General features: G+C 42.9%; 2 protein-coding genes across 4 annotated transcripts in view; one reads left to right on the forward strand and one right to left on the reverse strand.

Moving 5' to 3' along the window:
* The window catches only part of LOC138949177 (pre-mRNA-splicing factor SYF1-like), a 62,807-nt gene extending 56,959 nt beyond the window's left edge, over positions 1 to 5,848 (forward strand). Inside the window, exons 23-24 of the mRNA XM_070320949.1 lie at positions 1,554 to 1,654; positions 5,544 to 5,848. Of these exons, the coding sequence (XP_070177050.1) occupies positions 1,554 to 1,654; positions 5,544 to 5,623 (181 nt within the window). The 3' untranslated portion in view covers positions 5,624 to 5,848. The remainder of the gene's footprint in view (positions 1 to 1,553; positions 1,655 to 5,543) is intronic.
* LOC138949184 (uncharacterized HTH-type transcriptional regulator YisV-like) overlaps positions 1 to 24,514 on the reverse strand; it is a 37,280-nt gene that overhangs the window by 7,883 nt on the left and 4,883 nt on the right. The window contains exons 6-11 of one of the 3 annotated variants that reach the window (XR_011450179.1): positions 23,573 to 23,737; positions 19,207 to 19,321; positions 18,520 to 18,591; positions 17,725 to 17,828; positions 16,851 to 16,946; positions 11,168 to 11,305 (exon numbers count right to left, since the gene is read on the reverse strand). Coding sequence is in view for 2 of the 3 variants with exons in the window: in XM_070320960.1 (XP_070177061.1) it covers positions 11,173 to 11,305; positions 17,725 to 17,828; positions 18,520 to 18,591; positions 19,207 to 19,321; positions 23,573 to 23,737 (589 nt within the window). In the remaining variant the exon portion in view is untranslated. Of the gene's footprint in view, positions 1 to 9,907; positions 11,306 to 16,850; positions 16,947 to 17,724; positions 17,829 to 18,519; positions 18,592 to 19,206; positions 19,322 to 23,572; positions 23,738 to 24,514 lie in introns of those variants that run through there. The other 2 variants (XM_070320960.1, XM_070320961.1) reach the window with 2 other exon arrangements.

Raw genomic sequence — 24,514 nt, forward strand, 5'->3', positions numbered from 1 at the left:
CACCAGATTGCACCATCTGGGTTCTTTGGAGAAAAAAAATTTCCGGGGGGGCATGCCCCCGGACCCCCCTAGTAAGGCTAGGCGCTTCGCGCCGTCGACTTGACGCTTCGCGTCTTCAGTTATAAATTTTCCGCCTTTTTTACAATTTTCAATTCCCATGCCTGTAATTCAAAGAATCAGATTCCATATGGTGCCTCGTTCACTCAACAAACTGGTCACACGCAGTGCATACTTTCGCTTGGCAAAACCGAAACCAGCTTTCCTCACGCAGTGTTTACTTTCGCTTGGCAAAACCGAAACAAGCTTTCCTCTTGAAAATTGAACAGTCCGCATGTCCGCTTCATTGTCAAAAACGATCGGACCCTTGACCACTTCTTCTGTAGGTTAATCGGACCTGTGTCCTGCTGGGGTTAAAGCTATAGGTCCTGGGGAAATTGGATCGGTCAGAGACCGGAGACCGACTAAAATGTACATCACTGAATCTTATATTGCCGAAGTGCAGAACAAAACTTTCAGAGTTGATGTCCAATGGAAAGTTGTGAATGAAATGTTGGTGTATAGTGTGTGGTGTGTTGCATGGTGTATTTTGTGTTGTGTGTGGTGTGTTGCAAGGTGTATTTTGTGTTGTGTGTGGCGCATTGCAAGGTGTGTTGTGTGGTGTGTTGCATTTTGTGTTGTGTGGGGTGTGTTGCTTGGTGTATTTTGTGTAGTGTGTTGCATGGTGTATTTTGTGTGTTGTGTGTGGTATGTTGCAAGGTGTATTTTGTGTGGTGTGTTGCAAGGTGTATTTTGTGTTGTGTGTGGTGTGTTGCATGGTGTATATTGTGTTGTGTGTGGTGTGTTGCATGGTATGGTGTGTGGAGTGTGTTGCATGGTGTAGTTTGTGTTGCGTGGGATGTGTTGCATGGTGTATTATGTGTGATGTGTTGCATGGTGTGACGTGTGTGTGGTGTGCTGTATGGTGTGGTGTGTTGCAAGGTGTTTTTTGTGTGGTGTGGTGTGTGGTGTGTTGCAAGGTGTATTTTGTGTTGCGTGTGGTGTGTTGCATGGTGTATTTTGTGTGGTGTGTTGCATGGTGTGACTTGTGTGGTGTGCTGCATGGTGTGGTGTGTTGCAAGGTGTATTTTGTGTTGTGTGTGGTGTGCTGCATGGTGTATTTTGTGTGGTGTGCTGCATGGTGTATTTTATGTTCTGTGTGGTGTGCTGCATGGTGTATTTTGTGTTGTGTGTGGTGTGCTGCATGGTGTATTTTGTGTTGTGTGTGGTGTGCTGCATGGTGTATTTTGTGTGGTGTGCTGCATGGTGTATTTTGTGTTGCGTGTGGTGTGCTGCATGGTGTATTTTGTGTGGTGTGCTGCATGGTGTATTTTGTGTTGTGTGTGGAGTGCTGCATTGTGTATTTTGTGTGATGTGTTGCATGGTGTATTTTGTGTGATGTGTTGCATGGTGTATTTTGTGTGGTGTGCTGCATGGTGTATTTTGTGTGATGTGTTGCATGGTGTATTTTGTGTGGTGTGCTGCATGGTGTGACTTTTGTGCTGCACTGTGTTCAGGAGTACCACAACAGATGAAGAGCTGGGGGAGATGACGAAGACACACAACCCTGAAGAGATCGACATTGATGATGACAGCGATGAGGACGAAGAAGTGGAAGGTAAGTGCCTGTCTGTCTGTCTGTCTGTCTGTCTGTCTGTCTCTCTAAATGTATAGCCGTGAATGTGAATCAGGGCAGTGAACGATGATAATAACAGTTTCCTGGGTATATACTATATCTCTTCACAACCGACACATCCAATAAGAGATTCAATTCTCAGTTGAAGTTTCATGCAATTCTTTTGGATTCAAATAAACCTAGCAAAAAATTATGGCACCCATTTTCGTACCCAAACTAAAACATTAATTCACATGTCAATTCACTCGGACTTTCCATGCCATTTAAGGCTCCACATCTGTCACACTTTTCAGATCAAAGATTTGTTTTAACATGGGTCATGCAGGGTTTAGCCTGGGAGAAAAAGGCAATGGGACATTTGTCCCCCTCAACTAAATTCCGATGGGACATAGTCGAAGGCAAGAAGCGTCAAAGAAGCATGTGCGCGTTTTTGACCAAAGATGCAAAATGGTGCAATATGGTGCCATCTGAGAATTAGCCGCTACATAGCTCGTGTTATCTGTGTATGTGTGTGTGTAGGTGTGTAATCCGATGTAAAGTGTACATTTGGTGGCGCAGTGGTACGTAATCTCAATGCGCCCTTTGACGCACTGAAGGGAATTGTGATGGGACATCTTTAGATTAAATTACATATGACGGGCGCAGTGGCGTGGTGGTAAGACGTCGGCCTCCTAATCGGGAGGTCTTGAGTTCGAATCCCGGTCGCTGCCGCCTGGTGGGTTCAGAGTGGAGATTTTTCCGATCTCCCAGGTCAACTTATGTGCAGACCTGCTAGTGACTTAACCCCCTTCGTGTGTACACGCAAGCACAAGACCAAGTGCGCACGGAAAAGATCCTGTAATCCATGTCAGAGTTCGGTGGGTTATAGAAACACGAAAATACCCAGCATACCTCCCCCGAAATCGGCGTATGCTGCCTGAATGGCGGGGTAAAAACGGTCATACACGTACAACTCCACTTGTGCTTAAAACATGAGTGAACGTGGGAGTCTAAGCCCATGAACGAAGAAGAAGAAGAAGAAGAAGAAGAAATTACATATGCTTACTCCCAATCACATATAGCATTTGACACAGTCTGAGATGCTAGGTACTGAAAACGCTTACCCGTCTAACAAATTAAAGGGAAGCAACCCCATCACCAAAAAGGCAAACGTAGCCATGGTAACGGGCCGGTACCCCGGGAGTTACCTCCCATCTAGTGGATACTACGTCACTTCCTATACCAACACGTGGTCATATTCATACGACTTTCAGCGGCTCATGAGAGAGGTTGTTGAATTTTTTGCGCTCCCGTGGCTGCCTTGTGTGAGTTCCTCACCAGCTGGCCACATTACTCGTCTTTCTCCCGTGCGGGCTCCTGCCAGTCAACAAGTTCCGCGGTCCTGAGACAGGCGGAAATGTCGGCCGGCGGCAAGCCACCGCTGTGTTTATCCCGGCCGAAACCGGGAAGGGTCGCCGCTGCCAGTCAACAGTTGCGCGGTCCTGAGACAGGCGAACGTGCCAACTGACAGCAAACCACCCCTGCTGGTCAACCAACCCAAGCCTCGTAAGGTGGTGCCGGCCGACCAGCAGAGTGCAGGTAGTGACTCTGCCCATGTGAGCTGTTTCCCAGCAGGGAATGTCCCGTCGCCTCACCAGGGCAGTCGGACCAGCTCTACTTACTTGAGAGTCCACCTGAGGAGGCGGAAACCGCTGAGGCAGGAACCTGAAATCCGGAAACCGGAAGGCACGACCAGGTAAGCAAGTGACAGCACATCCCCCACCGCAGAACGGAAGGGCGGCACTGCCGGAAACAACAGAGCGCTGCATAACCTCGTACACTATCAGCGGATCGCTGGAACGAGGGACTGAAACAAAGCGGACACACACTCCCCCTGCTCCAACCAGAGCAAAGGAGGAAACGATAGTAACGCTAGAACACACAGAACTAGCACTATACCAAGAGTAGCGGCCTACGACCGAACTCGTAAGATTCTCTCCGTTTATCGGGGTCAGCCCAGCTGACCAACAAACAAACGAACAACACGAAAAATTACTGACAAACACAAGTCCGAACGGACAGAAAGCTCAGTAACACACAATGTTTAAAGAACCACAAACACCACGCTTGCAAACTACTAGAGTAGACAAGCGGAGGCTAACACACCAAAATGTCACAGTCAACACACTGACCAGAATACAAAATGGCGAAAACGCACAAAGTCACTGACAAACATGTCCCAAAGGACGAAAACGTCAGTAACTAAACATAGCAAAAAAGTTGGTAGAAACAAACAAGAACGGGCTCACCAAAAGAAGCCCGCACGGGTGAAAGACGAGTAACGTGGCCGGCCTGTGAGGAACTCACACCTGGCAGCCACGGAGCGAAAATTTCAACAACCTCTCTCATGAGACGCTGAAAATCGTATGAATTGCCACGTGTTGTGGTAGGAAGTGACGTGGTATCCACTAGAGGGGAGGTAACTCCCGGGATACCCTCTCGTTACCATGGCTACGTTTGCCTTTTTGGTGGTGGGTTTGCTTCCCCTTGTTGTGTTAGATGGGTAAGCGTTTTCAGTACCTAGCATCTCAGACGTAGTCAAATGTAATATGTGATTGGGAGTAAGAATATGTAATTTAATGAAAATTAACATATCTCAACATTGAAGGGGTCCTAGACCACAATATTTTGCAGGGAACTTAATTTAGCATGTCTCCAGCTGTTGGTAAAGCTATTAGCGTGTATAGTCATCGAGTACATATGCCTTTAAGTAAAAATTTGTCTAAATGAAAAAAATAAAGAAACGTTCAGGCTGTTTTCTATGGCTGACTGACGGCTGCTTAAAACACGCTACGGTCACGCATGACAGTGCATCGCTGTAGCACAACCATCATCACAAATATTGCAATCATATTTACAGGACTAGCAAATATAAACTAGTGGTCGTACAGAAATGAAAGTTGGCAGTATTTGTATCAATAATGTTTCTGAATGCATGCAAAGTCATGTGTGTTTTATTTGTATGTAAACCCACAAAACTATGACAAGTTTTAAAACATTTTCCGGAAGATTGCATAACATCTGAACAAATACATCTGTAGCAATACAAAATTTTCTCAGAAGTACGTCTCTTATGTAGGCATTAGATCCTGAAAGTTTTGAAACAATCCATCAGGTCATTGCTGAAATACAGCGCTTTATCTCATGGTATTCCTTAAAATTGACGCAAAAACCTCCCGTATTTGACTGCTCATGCGATCGACACCAGCATCAGTAGGAATGGCATAACACAAAAAATACGCAAGATAGCCAAACAAACAAAACATTTCTGGATGGATGATTGATTTTGCTTTTTCCTCGTATGTAAAAATTGCCAAGTTGTGCCCATTCTGAATTTGCGTAAATGTTTTAATTGGTACCAAACATTTTTGTCAGGTTGATTTAAGGGGGTACCCTTACTTCGATGGCGGTCACGTGACCCCTGCAAAAGAAATTTGTTCATCCGAAAAGTGTGCCAGATTGCCAAGTGAAGGGCCTAAAGTCTGAATGAATGAATGAAATAACACATGAATGAATGTTTTAGTTGGGGTATGAAAATGGGTGCAATAATTATTTTTGCTAAGTTTATATGCATAGTATCCAACACGTAAGCTCTGCTCTGTTTGTTATGAATAACAGGCTCAACTTTAAGGTTGTTAACAGAGCGCTTTGTCTGCTTGTCAAGGGTGTTTGAAATGACTGGAAACACCGATGGTGTTGACAGAGATGTAATATAACACTAGGGACTGTGATGGTTCTATCAGAGGTTCATGCCTGCCCATAAGGAGTGTTGGTGCATTGTTAAATGTGAAGTGAGTGTGACTAACATCACTGACTATGATGCTGTTGACAGAGATGGAGCTTCATCAGCAGCCTGTCCCGTCCCAGGTGTTTGGGGGACTGGCAGAGGAGGCAGAACGAGATGATGACTAGCGGCGTTTCCCTGTTTCATCTTGTGCTTGTACTTCACTTGCTGCATTAGTTTGGATGTGTTCAGGGCCAAGGACCAACAAATCAATGACAATGGAAAATTATCACACATGTGCTAGAAACATTAAGAACGTCGACTACCGGTACATACATTTGTGCAAAAGGTTCACCTGTCTGAGTAATTAAGGAAGAAACTTCAATTACTGATAATAAATTGTGAGTAAAATTTTTGATGTGTTGTTACTGTGTTCAAGATGTCTTATTTTGTGTCTTGTTTTGTTCACGCAGCCTTGAAGTTTAACTGTGTTGGCAGTTTTTGGTGGGTTTTTTTCCCGAGATGTTGGTGTGTGACTTTTCTCTTTTATTCCAAACTCTGAACAGTGTTTCATTAAACACTGCGAGTGCAAATGTAATTACTGTAATTTCGGAATGACAGAAGGGACTTTTTCCTCAACCTTGACCCCTGCGTCTTTTTGTTACAGCAGTGCCTTGTGAGTGACGAAAACAAACTCTTTCCCAAAGACAATCGGCAATGTTGCATCAAAATTTAAAAATAGAAACAAAAAAACAAAAAGCTTAAAGGTGAAAGATCTCTTTAACCTTTGCCGTGCTTCCTGGGTTCACCTGTACCCAGAGACACACTAAAATCATTGTAACTCTGGAACCATTAAAGGTATCGTTTTGAAATTTTAAGTATCTCTCACACACCTAATTTGCTCTCTGTCTGCAAATTTTTAGTGTGTACATGACAAAACATTAAAATTAATTGATTATGATAATTTACATAAACACTACCGATGGCGCGGGTTCACACAAACCCATACTTTTAAAGAGTAGTAGTGATTGTAACTATCCCTCTGCCGACGGCGCGGGTTCTGCTACACCCATAATTACCAAAGCGGCGGAACAGTGTCTGTCTGCCTGTTTGTCTCCAAGAGACTGTCTGTCTCTCTGTCTGTCTGACCGTATCTCTCTGTCTGTATGTCTGTTGTCAGTTGCTCTGTCTGTCTGTCTGTCTGTCTGTCTATCCGTCTGTCTATCCGTCTATCTGACTGTCTGTCTATCTGACTCTCTCTCTCTCTGTCTCTCTCTCTCTGTCTCTCTCTCTTAGTCTCTCTTTCTTAGTCTCTCTGTCTCTCTTTCTTAGTCTCTCTCTCTCTCTCTTTCTTAGTCTCTCTCTCTCTCTTTCTTAGTCTCTCTCTCTCTCTCTCTTAGTCTCTCTGTCTCTCTTTCTTAGTCTCTCTGTCTCTCTTTCTTAGTCTCTCTCTCTCTCTTTCTTAGTCTCTCTCTCTCTTTCTTAGTCTCTCGCTCTCTCTCTCTCTCTTAGTCTCTCTCTCTCTTTCTTAGTCTCTCTCTCTCTCTTTCTTAGTCTCTCTCTCTCTCTTTCTTAGTCTCTCTCTCTCTCTCTTTCTTAGTCTCTCTCTCTCTTTCTTAGGCTCTCTCTCTCTCTCTTTCTTAGTCTCTCTCTCTCTCTTTCTTAGTCTCTCTCTCTCTCTTTCTTAGTCTCTCTCTCTTTGTTAGTCTCTCTCTCTTTGTTAGTCTCTCTCTTTCTTAGTCTCTCTCTCTCTCTTTCTTAGTCTCTCTCTCTCTCTCTTTCTTAGTCTCTCTCTCTCTCTCTTTCTTAGTCTCTCTCTCTCTTTCTTATTCTCTCTCTCTCTCTCTTTCTTAGTCTCTCTCTCTCTTTCTTAGTCTCTCTCTCTCTCTTTCTTAGTCTCTCTCTCGCTCTTTCTTAGTCTCTCTCTCTCTTTTTCTTAGTCTCTCTCTCTCTCTCTCTCTCTCTTTCTTAGTCTCTCTCTCTCTTTCTTTGTCTCTCTCTCTCTTTCTTAGTCTCTCTCTCTCTCTCTTTCCGACTTAGTCTCTCTCTCTTTCTTTGTCTCTCTCTCTCTCTTTCTTAGTCTCTCTCTCTTTCTTAGTCTCTCTCTCTCTTTCTTAGTCTCTCTCTCTCTCTCTTTCTTAGTCTCTCTCTCTCTCTTTCTTAGTCTCTCTCTCTCTTTCTTATTCTCTCTCTCTCTCTCTTTCTTAGTCTCTCTCTCTCTCTTTCTTAGTCTCTCTCTCGCTCTTTCTTAGTCTCTCTCTCTCTTTTTCTTAGTCTCTCTCTCTCTCTCTCTCTCTCTTTCGTAGTCTCTCTCTCTTTCTTTGTCTCTCTCTCTTTCTTAGTCTCTCTCTCTCTCTCTTTCCGACTTAGTCTCTCTCTCTTTCTTTGTCTCTCTCTCTCTCTTTCTTAGTCTCTCTCTCTTTCTTAGTCTCTCTCTCTCTTTCTTAGTCTCTCTCTCTCTTTCTTTCTTAGTCTCTCTCTCTCTCTCTCTCTCTCTCTTTCGTAGTCTCTCTCTCTCGCTTTCTTAGTCTCTCTCTCTCTTCTTAGTCTCTCTCTCTCTCTTTCTTAGTCTCTCTCTCTTTCTTAGTCTCTCTCTCTTTCTTAGTCTCTCTCTCTCTCTTTCTTAGTCCCTCTCTCTCTCTCTTTCTTAGTCTCTCTCTCTCTTTCTTAGTCTCCCTCTCTCTTTCTTAGTCTCTCTCTCTCTCTTTCTTAGTCTCTCTCTCTCTCTTTCTTAGTCTCTCTCTCTCTTTCTTAGTCTCTCTCTCTCTTAGTCTCTCTTTCTTAGTCTCTCTCTCTCTCTTTCTTAGTCTCTTTCTCTCTCTCTCTTTCTTAGTCTCTCTCTCTTTCTTAGTCTCTCTCTCTCTCTCTCTTTCTTAGTCTATCTCTCTCTTTCTTAGTCTCTCTCTTTCTTAGTCTCTCTCTCTCTTTCTTAGTCTCTCTCTCTTTCTTAGTCTCTCTCTCTCTTTCTTAGTCTCTCTCTCTCTCTCTTTCTTAGTCTCTCAGTCTCTCTCAGTCTCTCTCTCAGTCTCTCCCTCCCCCTCTCCCTCCCCCTCTCCCGCCCCTGCAAGAAGTCGGTGAAGGGAGAAACTCGTTGCACCCACTGAAGTAGCGCTGTGGGTTTCCCTGAACCCACCCCGTCATTAGAGAAATAAACGGTAACAAGAAGAGCAAACGCTCGATCGAGTCACTTTCGCAGTTCTGAATATTATATGAGGCATCAGATGGACAGGAAGAAATTGCTATTCACAACACAATACAGATGTAAATAATTTGATGTAAAGAATAATCCTATAAAGTTTGAATCAAATCCGATGAATAGTTTCAGAGATATGATATTTCAATTTTTTTCCTTCAAGACATACCTGTGACCTTGAAAAAGGTCAAAGGTCACCAAAGCAGACGTCAAAGTGTAGAGGTCACTGGGAGTCACGTTCACATAAAATTTGAGCCCGGTCACTTTTATAGTTTCCGAGAAAAGCCCAACGTTAAGTTGTGTGTTGCCGAACAGAAAAGGCTAGTTATCTCCCTTGTTTTTCTGATAACGTTCGTAAAAGGCTACAGATGTAAATACTTTGATGTAAAGAATAATCCTACAAAGTTTCAATCACATCCGATGAACTTTGTCAAAGATATAAAATGTCTAATTTTTCCTTTGACGCTGACCTGTGACCTTGAAAAAGGTCAAAGGTCAACGAAACCATCGTTAAAGTGTAGAGGTCATTGGAGGTCACGACTAAACAAAATATGAGCCGGATCGCTTTGATAGTTTCCGAGAAAAGTCCAACGTTAAGGTGGTGTCTACGGACGGCCGGCCGGACGGCCGGCCGGACGGCCGGCCGGACAGACTAACACTGACCGATTACATAGTCACTTTTTCTCAAGTGACTCAAAAACCCTCTTTCAAATGTATGGGTTCAGACAAACCCGCATCGTCGTCAGAGAAATAAACGGTAAAAACCCTCTTTCAAATGTATGGGTTCAGACAAACCCGCATCGTCGGGCGTGTGTAGTCAAAAGCGGCATCCGGCAAAGGTTAATACACTTGTACCCACAACGCAGTCGAGACCAAAAGGGTGTGTTCTGCTAGTTGTGCCTTGTCTGATTGGTGAATAGGAAGGTTTCCGCCAGTTATCTCTCTGAGGTTTTGGGTGCTTAGAGAGTATCGTGCCCCTTGCGGGGGCATAAAACATCGAGGTCACAAGCAGGGTCAAGGGGAAGGTCGCTGGGCGGACAGGAGACTATTAGGCTGGGCATCCTCACACAAGCAAACATGACTTGATGGTTTAGTCAACATGGTCAGACAGGCATTGTTAACATTCTTTAAAAAGTGACCAGAGGATGAATTGCTTGGGTGCTACAATCAAACATAAATTCAGTGTGCAGAAAGCAAGACAAATATACATGGAGAGAAAGAAAGTCACTCATCAACAAAGTGTTGACTCAACTCAACAAATTCTCGTTCAAATACAACATTTAAATGATCATTTTTAATCTCGATATTCAAATGAAAACCTTAATGTGTTTCGTGATTCAGCCTTCGTTGGTTTAATCTAGAGGCAAAGAGTACTATTTGCGAAGTAGGAGAAGACTCCTGGCGCAAAGCCAGAATGTGCAAAATCCAGGGGCCACCGCTGGGAAGACTACAGTAAGAGTGTAGTTTGTTAAATCGCGGTAGAAAAGGCCCCTGAGGGGTGTAAAGCTGAAGTTGAAACACTAAACCAGAATGTGTGTGTTTCTAACTGTTATTGCCAAACAAACGCGTTCACCATCTTTTGCGTCTGGGAAAAAGATACCCAAATGCCTTAAAGGCATATGTACGCGCTCCCGTGTTTACAAAGTGTAGTTTGCCCATAATCGATGTCAAACGCACCATAAGACCATAATAATGACGATATGTCACCATGCGCGGACCATAATACATGCATTACAGCTTGTTCTAGCCTCTGAAAAAGTGAGGATGTCAACAAAGCCGCGGTGTTAGCTCCCTTGCATCAACGTTACATGTGTTGCCAAATCTATAAATAGGACGATCCAGATCAAAATGAAAATTAACATATCTCAACATTGAAGGGGTCCTAGACCACAATATTTTGCAGGGAACTTAATTTAGCATGTCTCCAGCTGTTGGTAAAGCGATTAGCGTGTATAGTCATCGAGTACATATGCCTTTAATATGAAATTTAATAGCGCTCTGGTTAAGGGAGCCTCCCTTCCCTCCAGAGTAGTCTCTCCAATGCTACAAGGGACTCTGTATAAGGAACAGCTCTGTCCCTATTGTAGCCATCCTCCCTGAGTGTCAGTAACTCACCGGCACCGGCACACACACAAACACTCACCCACACACACTTTCTTTATTTGGTGTTTAACGTCGTTTTCAACCACGAAGGTTATATCGCGACGGGGAAAGGGGGGGAGATGGGATAGAGCCACTTGTTAATTGTTTCTTGTTCACAAAAGCACTAATCAAAAAATTGCTCCAGGGGCTTGCAACATAGTACAATATATTACCTTACTGGGAGAATGCAAGTTTCCAGTACAAAGGACTTAACATTTCTTACATACTGCTTGACTAAAATCTTTACAAACATTGACTATATTCTATACAAGAAAAGGGTGAGGGGTGGCCGAGCTGCATGAAGGTGTTGCTGGCTAGGGTCAGGGGTGACCGAGCTGCATGAAGGTGTTCCTGGCTAGGGTCAGGGGTGACCGAGCTGCATGAAGGTGTTACTGGCTAGGGTCAGGGGTGGCTGAGCTGCATGAACTCGCAGGCACCCTTACACACTTTCTGCACCGCATCCACAAGCACACTCTCTTCATGATAGCAGATGGAAATGCGAGCACAGTTGCCATAGTTTTTCAGAGTGGATGCACTGCACAAATAAAAGACCAAAAAATACTGTACTCGTGTGTGCACATAGACAAAGCAGAAAAAAAAGAAGACGGATGATAGAACTGAAATAAGAACTACAGATGTAACGATTCACAAACAGATGAAATTGTTGGTGTCTATTTGTTGGCACGAACACACTCTATCCCCCAATGTCAATAAGAAGTGATCAATAAATTTGGAAAATTTTCCCAACAGAGAACAGTGGGTATCAATCATTATATACTTGCACTATATCAGCATGCATTCAAGCGTATATGGGTGCTTAGCCTGCAGAGCGAATGGGCTCTAAACACCGGCCGGGTCGCTGCTACCGTTTACACTTTCCGACGAGGCCTATTCCCCCATTCCCCTCATGTACAAGTGGTACATGTGGCCCCTCCCCACCTACACTCCTGCTGACCTCAGCCCAGGGGGACGGGGGATCATGTTGAGACGTCGCCCTTTTTACCCCATCATTTGCCACCATACTGGTACCACGCCCACCTCACTATGTACGTCAGCGCCCGCCGAACAAGGAGCGAAGGACAGCTTCTGTCCCACCCTGCAGGCGGGTAGCGGTACACCAGACCTTATACGTGACGCACGTCTGCTGGTCAGCGTGTCCGTCCGCGCTTGTTGTGTGTGCGAGACTCTGCCGGCGCCCGACTGCTGGGAGCGAAGGGCATTGCCCCACCAGGCAGACGGGCTGCTGTGCACCGCACACACAATCACACATACATTGTCCTAGCTTAGGCCTACCGCAGCTCCTGCGATTGGATGTAAACAATTTATCCTCCCTTTAATTAAATTATTTGTGGATGTGTGCCAATTTACACAATCACACTATTTATAGATGAATTCTTACTCTCCAGATTTAATTACATTTCTTTAGGACGGTATATGCCATACCTACCATGCGAAAGATATACCTACAGTATCTAGCACAACGAAAAGTGTTTTTTTTTCTGTCTCTTATTTGATGGTGTTTTATAAACTCGTTTTAAACACGCCTGTCGACTACTGTCGAACGGCTCGATCCTTATGTATAACGTCACACCTGTGAGAACCAGCCGATTGGGAACGCGCCCTTTCGCCGCTCAGCCGGTCGGAGGGTGTCGCTCCTCTGACAGGCGACACAGTGGTGACCAAAGCCGACAGTGCGGGTGCCAACATAGCTTGCCTCGCCAACCATTTTAAAAAGAAATGTATGTGTTTACTTAACTTTTAGCGCATATATCACAAATCCACAAGATATGTTACGTGGTACTCTTTTTACATTTAGTCAAGTTTTGACTAAATGTTTTAACGTAGAGGGGGAATCGAGACGAGGGTCGTGGTGTATGTGTGTGTGTGTGTCTGTCTGTCTGTGCGTGTGTGTGTGTGTAGAGCGATTCAGACTAAACTACTGGACCGATCTTTATGAAATTTTACATGAGAGTTCCTGGGAATGATATCCCCGGACGTTTTTTTCTTTTTTTTCGATAAATGTCTTTGATGACGCAATATCCGGCTTTTTGTAAAAGTTGAGGCGGCACTGTCACACCCTCATTTTTCAATAAAATTGATTGAAATTTTGGCCAAGCAATCTTCGACGAAGGCCGGACTTCGGTATTGCATTTCAGCTTGGTGGCTTAAAAATTAATCAATGACTTTGGTCATTAAAAATCTGAAAATTGTAAAAAAACAATCTTTTTTATAAAACGATCCAAATGTACGTTCATCTTATTGTTCATCATTTCCTGATTCCAAAAACATATAAGTATGTTATATTTGGATTAAAAACAAGCTCTAAAAATTAAAGATATAAAAATTATGATCAAAATTAAATTTTCGAAATCAATTTAAAAACACTTTCATCTTATTCCTTGTCGGTTCCTGATTCCAAAAACATATAGATATATGTTTGGATTAAAAACACGCTCAGAAAGTTAAAACGAAGAGAGGTACAGTAAAGCGTGCTATGAAGCACAGCGCAACCGCTACCGCGCCAAACAGGCTCGTCACTTTCACTGCCTTTTGCACTAGCGGCGGACTACGTTCAGTTTCATTCTGGGAGTTCCACAGCTTGACTAAATGTAGTAATTTCGCCTTACGCGACTTATTATTCTCTGTGTCAGGGTATGTTAGAAAGTGAATGTATGTTTATCCCCCCTAATCATCATTGTTCTGTACATAGCGTATACAGTACAAGTATATCATCATCATCCGACGTCAAGCGCTGGATGACCTGCAACAAACTAAAACTAAATGATGACAAAACTGAAGTCCTCCTCATCCACCCTAAAAACAAGCCTCTCCCTCCTTCTGTTCCTTCTATCTCTGTAGGCAACTCTGACATCAAACTCTCATCCTCTGCTAGAAACCTTGGAGTGACCTTCACAGACACCCTCTCCATGGACAAGCACATCACGAACATCTGTAGATCTGCATACACTGAGATCAGAAAAATCAGCAGCATTAGACATCTTCTTTCCTTTGACGCCACCAAAACTCTTGTCTGCTCTCTCATTCTCTCCAAATTTGACTACTGCAACGCTCTACTCACAGGCATTCCCCAGCACCTCACAGACAAACTTCAGAAAGTCCAAAACACAGCAGCTAGACTCATCTTCAGGGCAAAGAAACACGACCACATACAACCACTTATGCAACAACTCCACTGGCTTCCTATATCTTCCCGCATCATACACAAAACCACCAACATCTGCTTCAACTCTTTCACTGATCCTCACTTTCCTGTCTATCTTTCTGAACTCTTGCATCCTTACACTCCATCCAGACAGCTTCGCTCATCCACTGACAGCAGAATACTTTCCATCCCACGCACCAAAACCAAAACCACTGGCGACCGTTCTTTCTCCTTTTCCGCTCCCACTCTCTGGAATCAACTTCCCCACCCCATCCGTCACTGTAAAACCTCTTCCACTTTCAAAAAGTCCCTTAAAATCCCCCTTTTCAAGTCTGCTTACAATACCTGAAGCACACGCCTGCCTCGTGATATGTTTTTATCTGCCAGCATTCCAATAAACTCACTAGTTAAATATTTTTATTGGGTAGTCTCACATTATTAACACTATATATATGTACTACTGTTGTTTGTAAAATATGTTTTAAACGCTTACTTAATTCTTTTTATGTATTTAAATATTTGTTGAATTTATTGTGTGTGTATGTGTGTGTGTGAGTACATGTGTGTCTGTGTGCGTGTGTGTGTGTGTATGTGTGCTTGTGTGAGGTTGGGTGTGTGTCAAAATGTGTTGTGCAATATGGCATGAAAATCTTTTTAGATTTGTTGTTGAAAATTACAGTTTTGTATACCATGTTTATTATCTTTTACGAAGTAATTATAGTTAAATAGTCTTTTATATTTTTTTATTTGTTCGACCTTCTTAGGATTATGGAGTTTTATGCACTGCCTTTTATAGTTAACTAAATTTTTCTATTTGAAATAGTCCATTGTAGTCGGTGTAGGCCTTAAGCTTATTTTAATCGTTTGTCCACTATTTAATTTAATTCTCTATTTTTGTATGAACTCAAATGTTTAGTGTTCTTAGTACAGCAGTCCCTGCAATGTACGGCCCCCGGCGTGAGCGGACACCTGACATGTACGGACACATTTGCTGGGCACGGAGTGTTTTCCTTCTATATTTGCCCCCCCTTAAACGGACACCTGCAAAACGTGGACGCGGACACTCATTTTCGGTCCCAACAGCAGGTCATACCTCCAATGTACAGACAGACCATCGTCAAATTTTCACCACAACAAAATCGATAACAGAGCAGTCCGGCTCTTGGTACAAAGATCACAGCGGCAATGGCGTGATGACAGTCACTGATAACTTGAGTGCCCGTGTACCCATCCGGAGGGGGGGGGGGGGGGGGGGTAGTTTTGGTCAGGAGTGGAGTACATGCGAAGATGCCAACATGAAACTGCACTGAGCTCTTTATTCTTGTCTGTTGGACGTAAACAACAGAAACCACAGTCGATAAAGGTCCTGAGCGATAGAGAGTAAAAAACCGGCCACAGTTCTCAGCATCGTGTGTCTGTGTGTAACCTCTTTCATTGACAAGATACTCTTGTTTCCCCTCAGCCTTGACCAGTGAGTCGGTTGCCTAATCTATGAACCCTTCAGTTGTCTTGCTTTGTCAAAAGTTACGACACAGTCAACTGGTTTTGCTCTGAGTAAACAGTGCAGCTGGCCTCTCTGTCCACAGTCCCCAACAGTACATGGCTGGAGGGAGTGAGAGAGAGGAAGGGGGGGGGGGGGGGTCACGGGGTAGCTGGCTAAACTCTGTGGGTATCGGTGTCACTGCATGTCAGCAGGAAGAGCATTGGAGAGAAATAGAGAGGTGTACTCTTCCACACAATTTCCAAGGATCAGTTGTCACGGCTTGGTGTAGGCATTAGTGAGGGAGAGTGGGAGCTGTGTTATGTACAGTGTATTTCCCACTCGGAAAAGTGAAAAGTCACTGCCATGCCACACGATCGGCATGCAGTCAATAAAGCCAGACAAGAAAAAAATAATTACATGATTATGACATGCAGCTCTATCTGCTGCTATTTATTCAAACTGGTTTTCAAGCTTATTCTTGCAAAGCATCTGCACACGCTCCTCTGTGCTGTGTTTGTGTGGCTGCTTTCGTATGTCAGTGCATGGTGAGTGTGTTCACTACCTTGAGGATTTATTTTATCTCTTCTTTTCAACACTTTTCATACAAATCATTTTTACAGAACGTTTAAAGAAGTATTAGGAGTTTATTGTTATTGTTTAGTAGCCACAAGAAGTGATTAGCATAGACTCAATCCTGTTGTTTGTGTGTCTCTGTGTGAGTGTATGGGGGAGGGGGTGGTGTGGTCATCCCTCCCGTGACCGGACACCTGCAATGTACGGACAGTTTTGCTATGGCCCAAGGGTGTCCGTTCATGAGAGGGACTGCTGTATGTCTTGTTAGGCTAAGTTCTATTTAATCAGAGTATGTTTGCGTGTGCTTATACCTAGTGATATTGTAAAGCGCATAGTGCTTTTAGTTATGCGCTATAGAAATCTCTTTAATAAATAAATAAATAAATACTAGCTCAGACCTGTTTACCAGTACGATTTGGGCGTATTTTGTACGCCAAATTATTATCAGTACGCAAATACGCGACACACGCACAAAATACGCATAAGAAAAAGTCTAGAATACGTTTTCCGTTGTTGGTGTGCTGATTACGGAATGGTACAACTGATACCGGTTTCGGTCGAAGGGAGATAACCATGACAGTGAGTCTTCAGCTGTGGAAACCTTGTTCAGTTGTTAGCACGTGCGATCGTCTGGACAATCGTGGCAAAATGAAGCGGAACAATGTGCCAGTTTTGGATGACTGTACCAAGTCTAAACAGCAGAAGCAGTAGATTTTCTTGGAGAAATATAAGAAAGAGCCAGGAATTGTGGAGTCTACTATGGGAAAAAGTCATGCACACTGCAAGTATTGTAAATCAGATTTCTCCGTTGCCCATGCTGGGAAATATGACATCGAACGACACTGCAGTTCCAAAACTTACCTGGACAAGGTTGCTGCCAAGGAATTATGAAGTTCATTCCCGCAAAGCAAATCCTGCCAGAAGAAAAGGCTGTAGTCCGCGCTGAAGCAATGTTTTCTGAGATGATAGTAAAAATGAACTTGCCACTGTCAACAGCAGATGTTATTTCACGAACTTCATCTTTTCATTATCAATCTGTTTGGAAGACACTGGTTATTATGATAATGCTATAAACTGACAGGTAAATAAAATTGTTTTATTCCTGTTGTATTGGAAGGAGTTAAATTCTGAAGGTGTTCACAAGTGACATGCTATTCTTACACAAACACGTTTGCACCCACGCGTACACTTTTCCCTAGCCCATATGGCTTTGCTTGCAAAGTACACCAACTTTTTGAAAAATACACTCAACTTTTTGGGAAAGTACTCTTGCCTCGGGTTTAGGGTAAACAGGTCTGCTAGCTACTGGACTTTTATATTTTAAAAAGGGTGGTCCTGAGTTTTATCAATTTTAATATATACAATAAACAGCTTCTCCTTTATCGGCCCTACCCCCATCCAAGTTACGTCGAACCCATAAATAAGAATTGTTTAACCATCACGTCTTAATTATTTGCAGCTAGACCCTTCACTTCACCTTCTTGGCCTGGGGCCTTTCCTCCCCCGCACAGTATCGTATAATATTCTCTAGTCCCTAATAGGCAAAGTACCTGTGGGACATGAAGCCCCATTTATTGATATATGGGTGCTTGCATCACCTCGCAATAGAGCCAGAATTAAAGTCAACTGACGGCCATGTGTACCCCAACTGACAGGCATCCACATTTTCAGAGCACCAGCAATGCAAAATATACTGATGCTTACTGTATCCAGACAAAGTGCAGAATGTACTCACCAAAATCCTGGCATGAAGGAAACCTGGTACTTATTAATCATCCATTGCATCATCTTGAAAGTATCGGTTCCCTCTGGAAATTCAATCCACACAAAGAACCCGCCCTGGAAAAAAAAGCAACAAATGTGATGATGACCTTGCAGGGGCGGATCCAGGGGGGGTTTCCGGAAACTCCCCCCAGCCTAAAAAAACAAAGAAAAATAAAGAATATTATAAAAAAAATAAAGAAAAAAATGATGGCTCAGATCGTCGATCTGTCCCTAAAAGAAATTTGGAAACCACCCCTTAAAAATGATGAAGGGAATGTTTCTTACACTTGCATTAACACTAATTAATACAAACATAGGGAAAATTTAAATATCAGATACTTCCCTTGTGAAATAAACTTTGCAAAAAATGATTGCACCAATTTTCATACCTGAACGAAGACATTTTTTCCTGTGTCATTTCATTCAAACTTTCTATGCACTCAACTTGGCTATAGCTGGCACACTTTTCGGATGAAAGATTGTTTTACAGGGTCATATGACGCCCTAAGGAGTAAGGGTACCCCCAAAGATGGACCAGTCCAGAGCGTAAGGTACCGATGAAAAAAGATATGTGTAGGAAATGAAATAACACGGGAATGAATTTTTTGGGGGGGTACAAAAATGGGTGCCATAATTGTTTTGCTAAGCTTATTTCATTAGGCGATGTTGGAAATTAACTCTCTCAGGATTGTGGAAGAGTAGCGCTCCGCTTAAGTGTCCAGTGAGCGATAATAAGACAAGAAGAAATTAAGTGTGTTGACTCTACCTGAGGTTTACGGAAAGTTGCTCCCTCAGGCAGACTGTCCCTCAACACAGCACAGGCAGCATCATTTCTTTTCTGAAACATTAATGTCCTTTAGCATCATTGCATTTATCCTTATCCTTATCTCCGTCCTTTCTTCCAGGCACAGTTTATGCAATGCATTAGGAATTCTATACCACATCATGGTATCAATTTCATTGGTTTTTTATCCAGACAAAGTAAATCAAGGCACATGGGTTGAAAAACTTGTCGTATGATGAGGTGGAAGTGGGACTATCTTCCCTCAGAGGTTATGTATGCTCCCTTACTTGACACATTATAATAGTCCTACTTTTATTCTCTACTTCTTTCTTCTCTCCATCTCTTCTTTTGGGATGGGGGTGGGACCTGTAGGGTCGTTTCTTCAAAGTATACTGCCTGTAAACCCTGAATGGTTGGTTTGGTTGCATTAGCATCAGACGAAGAAGAAGAACAAGAAAAGCAGTGAACAAAAAAACCAAAATCAAAATTAAATTAAAACTATAATAAAAAGAAATTGCCATGCACATTTTTTGGAATGTTCCATGAAAAAATGAAAATTTAAAAAAATACGCATCACCTGCTGTAACATGGGCATTATAGAACGATGCAAGTACATGTACTATAAATTATGGAAGTAATATTAAACCAAATGTCAACAGCGCTGTATACCTTGTAGACTTGTCGTATGTGGCACAGATGTTTAGCTAAAAGTCCCAATGTGAGTGTGGCTCCGGCCAGTTTGGAAGCATAGTGGTTGAGGCAGCCTCCACTCCACAGCATATAGCTGCAAAAAGCCTCACGCCATTACACGCTCATTTTTGTTTGTCCACGCAAGCACAAGACCAAGTGCGCACGGAAAAGATCCTGTAAATCATGTCAGAGTTCAGTGGATTATAAAAACACGAAAAATACTCAGCATGCTTCCCCCAAAAGCGGCGTATGGCTGCCTGAATGGCGGGGTAAAAACGGTCATACACGTATAAACCCACTCGTGCAAAAACATGAGTGAACGTGAAGAAGAACACATGAACACAGAAGAAGAAGAAGAATTAGCACCAGTTCCGAAATGCATTGACCAACCCTGAAAGGCGCTGACGTCATTTCACAAAAGGATTTCCCCACCCAGAATTCCAAATGGTTTTGGAGATTTTTAATATTTCCTTCGGGATGACGATGCCCTATGACCAGTTTATTATATAAAGGGAAGCAAGCGGTTAAAAACGCGTCGACAGAGCCAATAAAGGATATTGTCATCATTTTCACGAGTTTTCATTCACAAACACCTGGGAAATAAATCTCATGTTCCCCATGCAATAAATCCCCGGTTAACATAGTTGCAGGAAGCAGGTTTATACATGAATAATCAAAAGCAAACCCAATAGAAACGCTCGGGGATTCTTCGGCTCTTTTTATTGGCGTTTCCCCAGACCTAAACAGACGACACTGCTTTGCAAAGTTCCAAAAACGAACTGGCAAACTGGCAAAAGTAAACAAAAAACAAAACTACTTCATGAAAGGTCATAAATTCATCACAAACAAATGAAACCTAGTGATATGTTTTGTCTTCTTACAAAGTCATGGAGTGCGTGTATCTGTGTTTCGAAACACAGACGTTCGGAGAAACACGAACGTCAAGTTCAAGTCAAACCAATTTACCCCTTGACACACAAATTTTGACCCGTGCACAAGACGTTGTATCAATAAACGAAGCGCAAATAAGAAATAATAATAAAAGCAAAGAAACATAGCAACAAGATATGCAAACATCTAACAAAGCCGAGCAAGCAGAAGGAAAGGTCTAATGAAAAACAAAGAGGTACTGAGTCGGAAACAAGATCGCAATTCTTTCCTTCGCTGCACGACGCAAATCTTCTGTGACCTTTGACCCAACGTAGCTTCCACATTCGATCACTAAGCTTAATATTTACAACTGAAAACCGAGGGGGTGGAATACTGAGAGGAACCTACAGAACTGTGCATCCTCAAACCTGACCCAACATTTTATGAACTCAAAACACAGAAAGTTGCTTTCACACGCCAGCTTTGATTGCAACAACTTTCTAGATGTACATTTTATGCCTCGTTCTTGGAAATCTTCCACTATTATACCTGTACTCAAGAAACCAAACCCAAAAGAACTAAATGATTTTCGCCCTGTGGCTTCTGTTGTAGCGAAATGCATGGAGAGGCTTGTTTGTAACAAGCTCACTGAGCCTGTGGCAGATCTCATGGACCCCCTTCAGTTCGCATATAGAGCAAAGAGAGGCGTCGAAGATGCCACACTCACGCTTATCAACCTGATTGTCAGCCACTTAGATACAGCAGGGAACACAATTATAGAGTTATTTTTATGGATTTTTCATCAGCCTTTAACACGATTCAGCCCCATAGACTTATCCAGAGGTTAGTCCAGTTAGACGTGAACAATAATTTGATTTTCTGGATCAGGAAGTTCCCATGCGATCGGCCACAACGCGTCAGCCTCAGCACTCGTTTGTTCGGTCATTCTGTGCTATCAGACGAAATTGTTTTAAACACCGCGGCCCCTCAAGGTTGTGTTCTCTCTCCTGTACTTTTTTCAATTTACACAAACAACATGTTTTTAAATGATCCAGTTCTAGCCCTTATTATAGATATGCAGACGACATGGCCCTCGTTGGGCGTCTGAAGGACGAAGAAACCTTGTCAAAATATTTTACCCAAGTTGGTTTACTTAATGAATGGTTCAAGTTCAGTTTCTTGCAGTTGAATGTAGGCAAAACAAAAGAAATGATTTTTGGAGGAAAGAGTGATGTGTGTTGTCCCAAAAAAGTAAGAATAAGCGATAAGGAAGTTGAACTTGTGGACACATTAAAATATCTTGGGGTTTCAATTGACAATAAGCTGACTTTTAGTGGGTTTTTTGTTTGTTCGTTCATGGGCTGAAACTCCCACGGCTTTTACGTGTATGACCGTTTTTACCCCGCCATTTAGGCAGCCATACGCCGCTTTCGGAGGAAGCATGCTGGGTATTTTCGTGTTTCTATAACCCACCGAACTCTGACATGGATTACAGGATCTTTTTCGTGCGCACTTGGTCTTGTGCTTGCGTATACACACGGGGGTGTTCGGACACCGAGGGGAGTCTGCACACAAAGTTGACTCTGAGAAATAAATCTCTCGCCGAACGTGGGGACGAACTCACGCTGACAGCGGCCAACTGGATACAAATCCAGCGCGCTACCGACTGAGCTACATCCCCGCCGCTGACTTTTAGTGATCATGATGTTCATGCTGTTTTATAAGAAAGCTCTGCAGCGACTTTTTCTTCTCAGGAAGCTTAAATATTTTAATGTCAATCAAAGTGTTATGGAACTTGTGTATCGCAGTTTGATTTGAAAGCATTCTTACTTTTAACATTGTGACATGGTATGGTACCATAAATGTAAAACCCAAGGCTAAACTGCACCGCATTGTTGCGACGGCCAGCAAACTTGTAGGGCAACCCTAACGACAGCTGACCAGTCTCTAGCAAGCAGCCATTAAGCGGAAAGCTATCTAAATTGTCCGTGAACTGATCCATCCTCTCAACCCTTGTTTTGAAATTCTCCCTTCAGGTAAACGTTATAAGGTCCCTTTGGCACGCAAAAACCAGCTTAAAAAGTCATTCCTTCCTTCCGCAATCACCATTTTAAATTCTTCTCGCATCACATAGAGGCTGGTCAGCAGGAAAAAAAAAAAAGTGTAAATGTGTGTGTGTGTGTGTGTGTGTGTGTGATTGCGTCTATGAGCAGTGTACAATTATTGATCAGTTTACAAATCCTAATCTGTGATATTCGTAATGTGATTGCTCTGCTGTGAAACCCCAACTCCTGTGTTATGAGAGGGTAAATTTACACAGTGGAATATTATATTTGATTGTGATAGTCTTAATAGACGTGTAACCTGTGGGCGGGGATGTAGCTCAGTCGGTAGCGCGCTGGATTTGTATCCAGTTGGCCGCTGTCAGCGTGAGTTCGTTCCCACGTTCGGCGAGAGATTTATTTCTCAGAGTCAACTTTGTGTGCAGACTCTCCTCGGTGTCCGAACACCCCCGTGTGTACACGCAAGCACAAGACCAAGTGCGCACGAAAAAGATCCTGTAATCCATGTCAGAGTTCGGTGGGTTATAGAAACACGAAAATACCCAGCACGCTTCCTCCGAAAACGGCGTATGGCTGCCTAAATGGCGGGGTAAAAAACGGTCATACACGTAAAATTCCACTCGTGCAAAAAACACGAGTGTACATGGGAGTTTCAGCCCACGAACGCAGAAGAAGAAGAAGACGTGTAACCTTATTTAGATTTTATCTGTAAATTTATTCAATTTAAAGATGACACGGACAACACTTTAGGTCAGTGTTATTGGAAGTATGATAGGTGTGCTTGTTATTACATACGTGAACCTATGTTTTATGTGTGTTAATTGTCCAATTGTTGTTATAATCATTTACAGGCAGGCGGGGTGTGCCGAAGAAAATTTTCCATTTTTATGTAACATTTTAATGGACAATAAAGTGTTGTTATTGTTATTGTTTTGGATTTCAGTGTTATTAGTGAAACAGTAGGGGGGTGGTGATGGTGTAGGTGAAAGAAACAATTGCTACACAGGGATATTAGTCTCTTTAGCAAATTAACTGGTCAAGTTGCTTCTTTAGTTTGTTAATACATTTGCAATGTACATTTATTTGAACTTCCAAAGACCTTAACTATATGTAGAAACCAGTAAATTTACCCTGGCGATGGTTTGCATGGCGTAAACTCAACAAAATGTTGATGACCGCTTCCGAGTTTTCCTGGCGGAAGTCCAAATACTAGGTATGAAATCCTCACGACAAAGACTGTGCAGGACTGTGCTAAAATTGTTTATTAGCCCTGTGCAGCGCTCGATTCTCATACTGGGACCGAATTCTGACGGCACGAACCCACCACCACCGCCTACCCACCTGCTATGTCTCTCTATTTTTGTAGTTGATGAATACAAACATTGTGTCAAAGCATGCAGCACAATATCTACCTTCCGCACAGCAAGGACAGAATGCGTTGTGGTGCCTCCACCCAGCCCACTCGCAGACCTGGAGCTAGGATCTTGGAGAAGGTTGCTATGGACACAACATTTCCTCTGTAGTCTTGGTCTGATGGCTTGTCGTAAGACAGCAGGCGGGCAGGTGGGGAACACTCCCTTTCAAGGATAAAAACGAAAACATAGTAATAAGAAGTCTTCAGATAACATTTTAGTTTGTGTTTATGCGTTCATGTATGTAATAGTCCACATGCTACTTCAACCACTCTGTTATCTACCAAATTTTTTATTTTATTTTTTCCTCTTCTCAAGACACCAGGTGTTCAGGCAACCTCTACTCAGACAAAAACATAAAATAAGGACACAGCCATACCAAATTTAGTTTCCTTTTGTTTTACACTGTTTTAAATTTATTACAGGCTAATAATGTCCATATTCAAGTACCGTATTTGACGGATTACAAGACGCACCGTTTTATAAGCCGCACCCCCGACTTTAAAAAAGAAAATTGGGACGAGCCACGTAAAGGTCGCGTCACTATATTAGCCGCCGTCGATAAAAATATAATCAGATCGTGTCAATCAATCAAAACAACCAGGCAAACGAAAGTACGGTATTTGGCGAAATCGGCTCCGAGAATAAACAAGTGAAACAAAGAAGAAAAGTAAAAAAGTTTGAAGAAAAATATCACACACACAATTTGTAAACAACACACACATGTAGTCCCGCCCGGAATAAGCTTTTTGGGGATGATTTACGACTTTTGCGCACATTTCGAGCAGACAAAAACACAACATGGCGGCTCTCGCTCCTCCAACTATTGCGAGACACAAAAAAACGAAATCTCGCACGTGCGAGATCCTGATACATTCCGGTGTTTCTCTCTACGCTATCTTGTCACGACGACTTGCTGACAAACGAAGATTCGCGAAAGAA

Source organism: Littorina saxatilis, linkage group LG15 (genome assembly GCF_037325665.1).
Source record: "Littorina saxatilis isolate snail1 linkage group LG15, US_GU_Lsax_2.0, whole genome shotgun sequence".
Classification (NCBI taxonomy): domain Eukaryota; kingdom Metazoa; phylum Mollusca; class Gastropoda; order Littorinimorpha; family Littorinidae; genus Littorina; species Littorina saxatilis.